At 37.7% G+C, this 11123-nt stretch overlaps 1 protein-coding gene across 11 annotated transcripts in view; it reads right to left on the reverse strand.

Moving 5' to 3' along the window:
- The window catches only part of slmapa (sarcolemma associated protein a), a 79857-nt gene extending 74705 nt beyond the window's left edge, over positions 1-5152 (reverse strand). For 10 of the 11 annotated variants that reach the window (XM_085160547.1, XM_085160544.1, XM_085160543.1 and 7 more), the window contains exon 1: positions 3523-5152. In XM_085160547.1, the coding sequence (XP_085016673.1) occupies positions 3523-3720 (198 nt within the window). In that variant the 5' untranslated portion in view covers positions 3721-5152. The remainder of the gene's footprint in view (positions 1-3522) is intronic. The other variant, XM_085160546.1, reaches the window with a different exon arrangement.
- Between the last annotated feature and the right edge of the window lie 5971 nt (positions 5153-11123).

An 11123-nucleotide genomic window follows, 5' to 3' on the forward strand; every position in this document is an offset into this window, starting at 1 on the left:
ACATTTATTACATTAAAATTCAACTGACTGTATTAATCACACATATAGAGAGCAAATACAACCTTTCATGAGCCATAAGAAAAAAACTTCCTTGGTAATAAAAACTCAAGTGATAAACCAATAATCTCAAATCATTACTTCCCTGTTTCAATACAATCAGCAGCATGTGTGAATGGTAAGATCCTACAGATCAGTGTGAGTCTGCATGTGCGTTTATTCCTGAACAGAGGAAAGGATGACGCTGCCAGTGTCGTTATAAATAGCCTGTGCTGCCTTTACACACACACACACACACACACACACACAGACATACAGAGGGTATTTCAAAGTCCCTGCATACCACAGTGCTGGGTAATCCCATGGCTGTCTCAGCCTGTTTAACCTGTTCAGCAGAGAAACTACAGATGCAACAACGCACAGATTTTATATGCCCAATTTACATTCAGACCTGTGCCTTTTAACGAAACAACAGTTTGGCTCCCCTGAAAGGGATTAAGTCTAATCGTAGACTGGAATGTGGGCTCCATTCAATGAATATCTGCTTTGAATTTTGGTTAGCCCTGGACTAAGTTTAGCCCCTGGTCTGAAAAATGAGTCCTACAACTATTTTTATCTCATTCTCTGCATTTAACAGATTCTTGGTTTTACTGTCCACTTTCTAATGACAGAAATTACTTAAATAATTCAGAAGAAAGACACATTATTTATTTAAATAAATAAATACATCCCATTTATAAGAAAACCTGGCAGATACACTAAATTTTCATTTTATCTTTTTGGTTTAGCACCAAGAGCGCTCTTAATGGCTAAGATTACAACAATTTAGATTTTCAGTCCATGTATTACCTGATCAATCTTAAAATAAGTGAGAATAAATTATCACTTCCACATGAGTATTATGGTATGAAATGATGGTCCCACACTATGAGATGTGAGAAGTTTGTATTGTGATTTCAACCTCGGTTTCAGTTATTGGCAGTTATACATGTCCAGGTCCAAAGTCTCCTTCAGTCCCCAAAAATCGAACACAGAGACCGTACTGACAGTTAAACAGTCCAAACTCTTTCACTCCAATAAAATGATTAGTGTGGCTGTTACAATAAACTTTAACACCAAGTCATCCATGAAAGAGAGAATTCACAAAGTTTAGCCAAGTTAGGAATCCACTGGAAGTTAGTCAGAAGTATTTATTTAAAAAAACAGAAAGAAATAAAAAATTAAAATGTACAGCTGTTTTATAAGTGCAGATATAAATGAAAACTAAAATCTAAATAGCAGCAACATTTGGAGGGCTCCTAAGTTGGGCCAGTTGACATTTAATAATGTACTGCCTGGCTACAGATTTAGTAAATCGTTCTTGGTGAAAATCTTGCTTTTAGGGTCCCTGATGGGCAGAGATAAATGCCATCATTTGATAGAAAGACAAGTTCGAGTTGATGCATCCATAATGCCAGGTTAGTCATTAATATGTTGCTGCAAAATTTGGATTCGTCACTACAAAAAGGTCCCAACTCAGTAGAGATGCACCGATCAACTCCCCAATCAGGAACTTGGCCAGCGTTTTCTGCCCTGACTGAGAAAAGGCTAGTTCATGTATGCACAACACATGCACACAGCAATGCAGACAAATCATCATATGCACATGCACAACCACACACACTATGTCAAAACCATCTAACCTCCTCACTGCAAGTGAAGACACAGTTCGCCAAAGTAAAACACAAGAGTGAAAAAGTTCATAACAACAATTCCACTGAGACAAAGAACCTAACAAAGGAAAAGTGGTTAAAGCTACAACTATCCAGAACTTAGAGCCAGACACAAGCCAGCAGCCTCAGCGTGAGCAAAAGATCAAAGCAATTACGAGACAAATTACAGAGATGAGTGGGAAAAGAGAGAAGGGTCAATGCCCTGTTATCTGGTGAAGTTATAAAAATACTAGGAAATGATGCAAGTACCTGACATTTGTTTTGTTATATAAATCTGTTGAACTTGACATTGTTTGCCTACATAAAATATGACAGGTAAAGGTAGGTGTACAGCACCTCATTTTCATTCAATTATTTGTAACTCTTTCCAGTGACTGCGAACTTTATTTTCAATTTTCCAATGAGAGAAGATCTTGTAATGTACTGCAGTTTGGGGGAAAATTCTTAAGTTTAATAATTTATTTTATTATGAAAGTAAAACGTTGCATTGAAGCAGAGTGGGTATATGCTATCAGTTAAAATTGAGGAAAATTGCAACTGGTGCATCTGTAAATCCTGATCCTTTTCAATTATGTAATTTTAGATAGCAGGTTAAGTCAACTACTTAAATAAATTTAAAAACATATGTAAAGTTGTGAAGATTTTCTCCAAAATCGTTCAGGCACATCAGTCCACAGAACAAAGAGTTATCAATTAAGTGGTTTTAAAGCCGTATTTAATTTGCTGAAAACTTCCTTTTTAAAAAATTAAAAGCTGGGCAATATCAGCAAAATGCACACATTTGTTAAGTAAGCTACCCTACCTCAACTACACACTCACTAATCCTGCTTAGTGCCCCACTCGCTTAAAAGTTTATTATGAACCAGAAAAAGCCCAGACTAGTCACAGCGTCAGCTGTTCTTATGGAGGTTCCTAACAGAAGTGACAAGGAAGCAATAAGAAGAGCCGGTTGAACTCTCTAAACTGTGGGGGGAAAATACATTTTCCCGAGGGCTCACGTGAGAAAAAGAAGAGAAAACTGAGCATAACTGAGTTCAGTTTATTGGTGTGGCCCTCCACAAGGGTCAGTTTCTCATGTGGCCATCTTGGGAAAAATCAATTTCCCACCCCTGCTCTAAACACTAAAAAAATGTGCTACAGCACTTCCTTTATAACTAAAGAGACAATGCCTCCCCACAATTCATAGTGACACAAACTAATCCATCAGCATAACTGACAGGAGTGACACAGATTATGCTGTTGTTAACATTGCTTTTTCATTTCATCCCACAACCTGCTCATATATTTCAAACTTTAAACAGCAGCCTGTTAGATCCACAGCAGAACTATCATTATTAGTATTAATAATGATAGCTGTATTAAAATCTGCTACCTGGATTCATGAAGGTAAAAATGATTTATAAATCTTCAAGTCACAATTACAAGGCATATTAAATTATCCCAAGTTGATGTAAGGGTTACAATGATTCAGTTTGGAATAAGTTGGATCTCCTGCTATATTTTAAGCACTTAGGTAAGAACTTTATTTACACAGTAAAAGAAAGGTTGTGAGCTAATTGGGATCATCCATGGAAAATATAAGTAAACAAGATGAGCAGCTAACATTGCAAAATTCCTCTTTATAGGCCTTTTATTCCTGTCTATTTAAAGATGCAAACCAATGAGGTGATATTTCTCACTGGTGGTTCTCTTCATTTGGCCAACCCATAAGAAGACATGGAGTAAAGTATCTATCTACTGTAGTTTCAGGCCCACATAAACACCAAAGTAAAGCAATTTACGTAAAGTAATTTTAAGTGCTGTTGCCGCTTACCTTGCCAGTCTTGTGGTCAAACCACACCAGAGCGTGATTCCTGGACAGCACCTTGCAGTCGAAGGTGGCGTTGTTCTGGGCTGGCCGGCACCGAGCCACCGACCTGCCGATCTTGACGGGCTCATCCAGGTACACATGCCGCTCCTGGAATGGGTGCGAGTTGGGTCGGCAGGCGAATATTGCCAGCGCTGAAGGCATTGATTTTGGCTTGAGAGTATTACTCCAACCAGAGACGAGGGGCAAGTTTTCTTGATCCAGAGTGGCAGGTTTTTCTGGTGCAGTCCCTCCTCCAAAAAAAAGATAGGAATAATCTACGATATCTGCGGCCTATCTGTAGGCTGAAATGTTAGTCCTCTAATCTTCTAGGCACTAACTAGTAAACATGGTCCTCTCTCGTGTATGAGAAATAAAAAACAAACCAACAGGTATAAAAAAAGACAGGACATTCCCCTCACTGACTGCCCACCGAAGCTACATAACGACGCTTATATGTGACAGCAGGCACTATGTACAGACCAAGCTGCCATGTGTCAAGACATACATAAGTGAGTATAGCACTGACAGCCCCTCACGTCCATCAAACTCCTTCTGTGCTGACTAAACTGTCTGTTTAACGTCTATCAAGAGCAGTAGGTCCAATTATTGCGCGCTTCTGAGCTGTGTTGTCTTCTCTTGCAGCAAGCTAACAGCAGGCACACACCCCAGCGTTCATCACCCTATACACACATACACACAACACACACGCGTCTGTCATTTACTAAAGTGTCATCTATAAGTGTAGTTGACATGTATGGCTCTTCATAATCTGAGTGACCTTGTTGCCCTGATGCAGGGAACCTTAGCTACCTTCCTATCTCCCTACCTTCACCACTCCCTCCACCAGAGAACACCTAGCGAGCCCGAACGCCAAAACACCCCTGAGTTATAAAACTAAAGCAGCTCAGTGCCCACTTTTCGTCTGAATTAGTCAGCGGAGACGTTTCAAAACCATCCACAGGGATGAACAGGGGAGGATTATCTGGCCGTCTTGTGCAACTAAAATGCTAATTGGCTAACTCGCTGGTGGACAGGCGAAGCGCTAACTCTCTTCTGGCGTTGTACTAGAACGCTAGGTTAAGCTAGGCTAGGCTAATGAGTACTGACAAAGTTATCGTCCAGGTCCACAATTTTTTTCTCCCCATCTTTTTCAACCAGTCCGCTTACCGAATGGATACGATATACCATCCCTGTCACCTGGAGTAAATAAAAGCAACACGCTAGCGCTTCTTTTTGCTAATATAGAGTTCTGCAGGCGAGCGTTAGCATTGAAGGGAGCTACCTAGCAGCTAGCCGGCTAACTGACAGTCAGAGCAGAAACCGACGCGGAAAAATCAGGGGAGTTTCTTGACTGCGGGTCCTCACGCATCACACACCAGTCCGATAATTTTCTGGGGAAAGCCCCAGTAAGAAACACAAGTTATGCCGCTGTCGTCTGTTGCAGTGTATCTCGTGGTTGCCGCTATAAGTTTTATATTAATGCCGTCGCCTTCCAACAGTTTTGTGGAAGGAATCTAGAAGAAGTTGTCCTCCTCCGCAAGTCCCAGCCGCCATACTGTAACTAGAGAGCAGACAGCGGTGGTGCGTTCACTGAACGACAGACAGCCGGAGGGATGCGTTCACTGACCAGCTGACATGAGCACCACCCACTGCTGAGCTCATTAAGTCAGACTCGGAAAAAGTAATGAGCTTAAAAGATAAATACATAGATACAAACAGAATTATGAATTATTAAAAAAAATATAACGTGATTAACACTGACGATAAAAATGTAAGCACTTTTTTTAAATGTAAAAAAAAGTACATACGGGTAACGTGTTACAAAGTTGGTATTAAAGCACATCAACATATTTCACATACAAACACTTCTTCAAATAATGATGACAAAGAAAATTACTTTATACCAAAATCCTATAATCTGTTTACATCCTCTTTGCAAGAGTACACATGATAATCTAAACGTATTGCACAAAGATTGGAGGACTAGAAACCACCCAGACAGTGAAAATACCTCAGACTAACACACAAATACAAATGTGGCTAACTCCCTCAGAGCTCAAAGGGACGTGTGAGGAAATTATTTCATAAGAAATTCTACTATAGACCCAAATCTATTTCTACTTAGTTTATATACAGAAGAACACAAATATATAAGCTAACATAAAAGCCAGAAGCACTGTTTTGGTGAAATAAAACGTTAAACCAAACGTTAAACACAAGATAAAACAAATGATGTCAAATCTTCCATGAAACGGTATCATGAAAGTCAAAAGGGCTGAATTTTGTTTAGAATATGGATCTATGAGAAAATATGCTTTTTTGTAAACCACACAATTTCTCTGTTATGTTGTTTTGTTTTTATACTTTGCTATGGTTTCCCTGTTTTACTGGAGTGGATTTTTTTCTTTCAAGAACATTTCCTTTGTGTTAAATATGAAAACTGGATTATTGTTCAGTCTTTTTTTCAGAACCTTTCTTCTTGTTTTTTTGTTTTTTCATTGTCCATTACACAGGCCTGGATATATTAATTCCCTAAGAAATATGAAAGTCCTAATAAATGGTATAATCTAGAAAGAAAAAACAGAACAGATTTGTATCTACTTTGCTTAAAAAAATCATCTGGTTTCTTTTCAAGTACCTTTTTGATTCTCATCACCTGCAGTTTATTAATCAGAGCAGTATATTTCAGTTTGCATCAGACGGACATCATCCCAGCAATGCAGCTTAGGGATAGGACAGCAGGTTGGGGTGGTTTTAGAGGAGATCAAATTCTGCTTCTGGCCCCAGAAATGTCCCTGTGGTGCTCTGGTGAACAGACAGCTGAGAACAAATCGATGGTGGATAAGACTGTAAAGCAGATAAAAAAAAAGCAAAGCTTTGCTGTTTTTTCTTAGATTCAGCCATAATTTATAGGGCATGTGACTAAAGTATTCATAATTACTCTCCATAAGTGTTTGGAATTTTCTGCATCAATTTTTGTATTGGCTGTAAGGAAATATAAAAATTATATAATTGTTGCTTCTAGTAGCTGAACTGTGACCAGGCTTCAGTCTACCCACTTCACTGAGAAAAGAAGGGCTAAAAGTTTAATTGAACAGTTTGAACACTAACTTTTAAGACTGGGGATGTTGTTGTTTCATCAGCTTTTGGGGAAAAACACTTTTCTTGAAAGAGACAGACAGGTTTGGTGCTGTTCTCATTCATATTAAGTTAGTCAAGAGGTCACAGGCATTTTTTTATATTCCTTAAAATGAAGGAACTTATTTGCTGTATTGAAACCTTTTCTCAGAGTTTATTGGGTTGTTGCCAGTTTCCTAACTAATCTCAAGCCATTGTTGCTAGTCCTTCTTGTTTTCAATCAGCCTCAATAATACAGCAGAGCTGTTACGAAACACGCAGAGACTTTCCAACATGATCAGAAACATATCTGAACCATTAAAAGTGCCACATACACATTAAAGCAAATGACTTCCTCAAAACAAGAAACCCAAAAAGCAGCCTGATGTCAGACAGAGTTATCAATTCCTTACACTCTGACCCTAATTTTTTGAAAGTGAGAAATATTCAGTGCATTCCACATTTTTTCAGTTTCACCTGCTTCCAAAGTGTATGGAGAAGAACAAGAGGCTAAAGAGGTTGAAGATGTAAAGCATTACAGCCTGTGGCTTTTAGTGTCAGGAATATCACTGTATAACACTCCACTTAATGCATCCCTTCTCTAGTGATCAAATAAAACCTACACCCATCCATTCACACAGACTGAATATATAAATATTTGCTTGTTTTTTGTTTGTTTCTTTTTTGTGGTAAAAATGTTTTGTTATCTGTAAGTAATTCCTCTTTTCCTCTAAATGTCTAAGACTGGGTAGGTTTGATAAGATCAAAATATTTAAATTCTTCCATGGCTGTTTAGTTTACTTTTCCCTCATATTACTAAAAATCAATCTTCACAACAAAATCCCAGCAAGAAAAAAGTATGTTGAGCTATGTAAGCCAGTCAATTTGTTCATCACAAGAAAAGGGCATATTTCTAGGAATAAGATCTTGTACTGTTGCTTGAGATCTCAGTAGGTCTAAGAGGGCAGAGGATTGAAGCAGGATTCACTTTGGATCAGACTGATCATTAGGCTGTTCCAAATATACCAGAGTGAAGGACGAGATAAGAACTGAGTGACTGACAGACTCCTGCGATGTAAACATCAGACCTTATAGGACAGTGATATTAAAGTCATTTTAAACTGTGGGCCACAAACATACAGCCCATTTTGATGTGAAGTGAGCTGGACCAGTGAAACAGTATTTCTTAGTTTTTCTATATGATAAAGAAAAGCTGCAGTCATAGATCAAAGAAATGTGTCACTATGACTGTTTAGGCCTAAACTGTAAGAAATAAATGTGTAAAATTACAGAAAAGGTTCTGGTAGATCATTTCCCAGACTGTGCTGTAAAACAGAAAGGTTCTGTTCTTTACGGAAATAACATAATTTCTATAGCTGATAGTAAAAAAACAGGACCTTTTCTGTTATTTAATTTTGTCTGTTACTTAATTACAGATAGTATGGCAAGTTGGCAAGTTTATTTATATAGCACAATTCAACAGCAAGTTGACTCAAAGTGCTTTACAGAGACATTAAAAAATAAAAACAAATAAAAAAAAACATGATTTAAAATGGGGGGGGGGGGGGGAAAGAAAGGAACAGTAGATAAAATCAGTAGTTAAAATGTAAGTTTTGAAATATAATTTGACGTATAATTAAGTCCAGATCCCAAATTGGATTTGAATTATAATTAAGTAACAAATATTATACATATACTATAAACTAACAGATATTGCACAAATACAGCAAATACTTTGGTGCAATATGAATGGCCATGGGAGAAGTTTATCAGCAAGAGAAACAGTTAAATTTATTAAAATACAGCGCAGTCCAAAATGTATGCCTTACTTCACATTTCCCAAAGCCGTCCAGTGGGCCAGATCAGGGACTGTAGCGGCCCAATTCTGGCTCCTCTGCCTTATATTTGATACCCTTGTTATAGGTTTTCATTTTGAAGTTTTGGAGTTTTCCTGTAAAGTGTTTCTGGTGCAGGTTTTTTTTGTGGGATAGACCCCATCGTGGTCCCTGCTGCGTTGCCTAGCCCTCCTGCAGAGAGAGCAGAGCACCAGCTGTCACTGTGCTAACAGTCTGACTATTATATGAGATTTAACAGCATCTTACTGTGTTTAGCTTCTTAGCCCAGTTTGACATCACCATGTCCATTTAACAGAGGCTGTTTGTGGGATACAAAGCCTTAGAAGCTGAACTCCATTACATCTTAGTTTAATTACAACACTCTTTAGTGATCTGATAAATGTTGGGGTTTGTGTGCTCCCAGACTTCATTCATTGCATTTCATTATCTATCAATGCAAAGTGTTTTTGATATTGAATGTATTATCACTAATGTCAGTAATGTAACTATTACATTCATTATAACTTACATGTTTGTACCATGTGATATTTGAACATCCCCAAAAAGGCCTCACTTGGACTTTGGATTTTTTAAATTAATTTATTTTCTGTTTAGTTGATAACTTAGCTCTTTAGTATGCACAGGTTTTTTGTTTTGTTTCGTTATGTTTTTTTTCTTGGGATAAGATATACTTTATTTATGAAAAAATACAATAGAAAAATGGGAGCAAAAATTACAAAAAATCATAATAAAATACGAAAAAAGAATAATTGTGTTAAAAAATGAAACATATGACAATAAAGTATGTAAAAAAAGCAATGTACATTTACATTTATTTAGTGACAGATCAAATACTGTTTTCTGTGGCTCAAGATATAAAATGCAAGAACAATTAAAACCAAACACAGTGTATAAGTCATTTAGTATGAATTGGTTTAAATCTGCATTACTTTACTGAAATCCAGTACTGGTCATTTTGTGGAAAAATATCTTATTGACTTGATTACTATTCTTACCCATAAGTAGACTAATTTGCATCACAACTTAGGCCACCGAGGTTTGTTTGTGCCCTCTGTTTGCAGTTAGGTTCACCCATCTGCTTGCTCGGTGATAGAGCTATTAAAGGATTTAGATAAAGCTGATTTACTGCCTTCAGAGTCGGGCTGTAATTGAAGACGTGATTCATTCAGTGATGGGAGTTATACTTAGCAATGTGGATGTGTGTGGGGGGAGGTGGTGGAGTGGGGGTGTTCAGATCACAAAAAATGAACTGTAGCTAGCGCTGCCAGCAGCAGGTGTCACTAAGGAATATATTATCGTATATAGTAATATGAAAATGATCTTAATCGTCAACATGTCTATCTACAGGTGGTCTGTAGTGGTACAACTGAATCATTTGACCACCCACTCAATTCATCAATGGGCTTTGATCAGTGGTTGTTGATCAATGGTCATAGAAACTTGCATATTAATGCTCAGGGAACTGACCTCACAGTCCATTGTTCATTGAATGGGCTAGTTTCAGTCATTGTCCAAGTGTACTGTTTAGGTTGGGGAAACCTGCAGTCAGCTGAGACTGAAGAAGTCACTTGGATGAGTGATGAAACATTTCTCCACTGAAAACGCTACGCGCAGATGAACAGAATCAACCTTTTGGGATTTACTTACCTGGATGACTAAGCATGCATCAAGACATTTTTTCAGTGTCTTTATTACTGCTAATTTCTGTAATTATGTCATTCACCAAAAACAATTTCTTTACATTTATAGCAGACAAAAAACACTTCTTCAGAGCCATGGTATAGAGGACCTGCTTTGTATGTTTTGTCTCAGTGTAAGGAGTATAAATATATAACCCCAATTTACCACTTGACTGCCTCCATCTCCTCCTGTTTGCAGTGTCCTTCTCTGTCACACCAACCCCTGCATGTGCTTACTCCCATGAACCTTCTCTGTGCTGTTCCTATTTTTCTCCTGCCTGGAAGCTCCTTCTTCAAAATCCTTTGCATAGTATATCCAACATCTGCCCTCAGCTCATGCTCAAACCATCTCAGCCTGAGGTGTTCCTTTAATCTCATCAATTCTAATGTCGAATGGAAAAGAAATAAACTTTTTCCTTCATTCCTCAGGCATCCTCTGTCTGGTTAAAAAGTCCCATGTTCTCTCTCCTTGACATCACCATTCCTTTACAGGTAAGTCACTGGACCAACTGCCTTTTCACTCTTAATTTTCTTCATAGCTCCCTTCATTTCCTCCTTACCAGTCCTATGCACTTCCTTATTATCTTTCTCTCTATCTGTCCTCCTCTCTCACTCATTTTCTTCAGTCATCTGCCTCTTGTTAAAATTGCTTATTTCAGCCCAGTATGTGCAAAACATACAAAGTTAATTTGCACAAAAACAACAATCAAACAAAAGAACTTTTTGGATTTTACCCAAGGTTCCTGCCAATGTACATCTTACAGCTTATTTAGAAAAAAAATACACCAAACAAACAAAGAAGTTTAGCTTTTTTTTTTATTCTTGCATTTTAATATATGGTTCATTTTAATCAATTACATATCCTGTCATAGGTCTTTCGTGTATTCGTAGTATTTTAAATTTTGCAGCTGTA

This window comes from Neolamprologus multifasciatus, chromosome 5, assembly GCF_963576455.1.
Source record: "Neolamprologus multifasciatus chromosome 5, fNeoMul1.2, whole genome shotgun sequence".
Taxonomy (NCBI): domain Eukaryota; kingdom Metazoa; phylum Chordata; class Actinopteri; order Cichliformes; family Cichlidae; genus Neolamprologus; species Neolamprologus multifasciatus.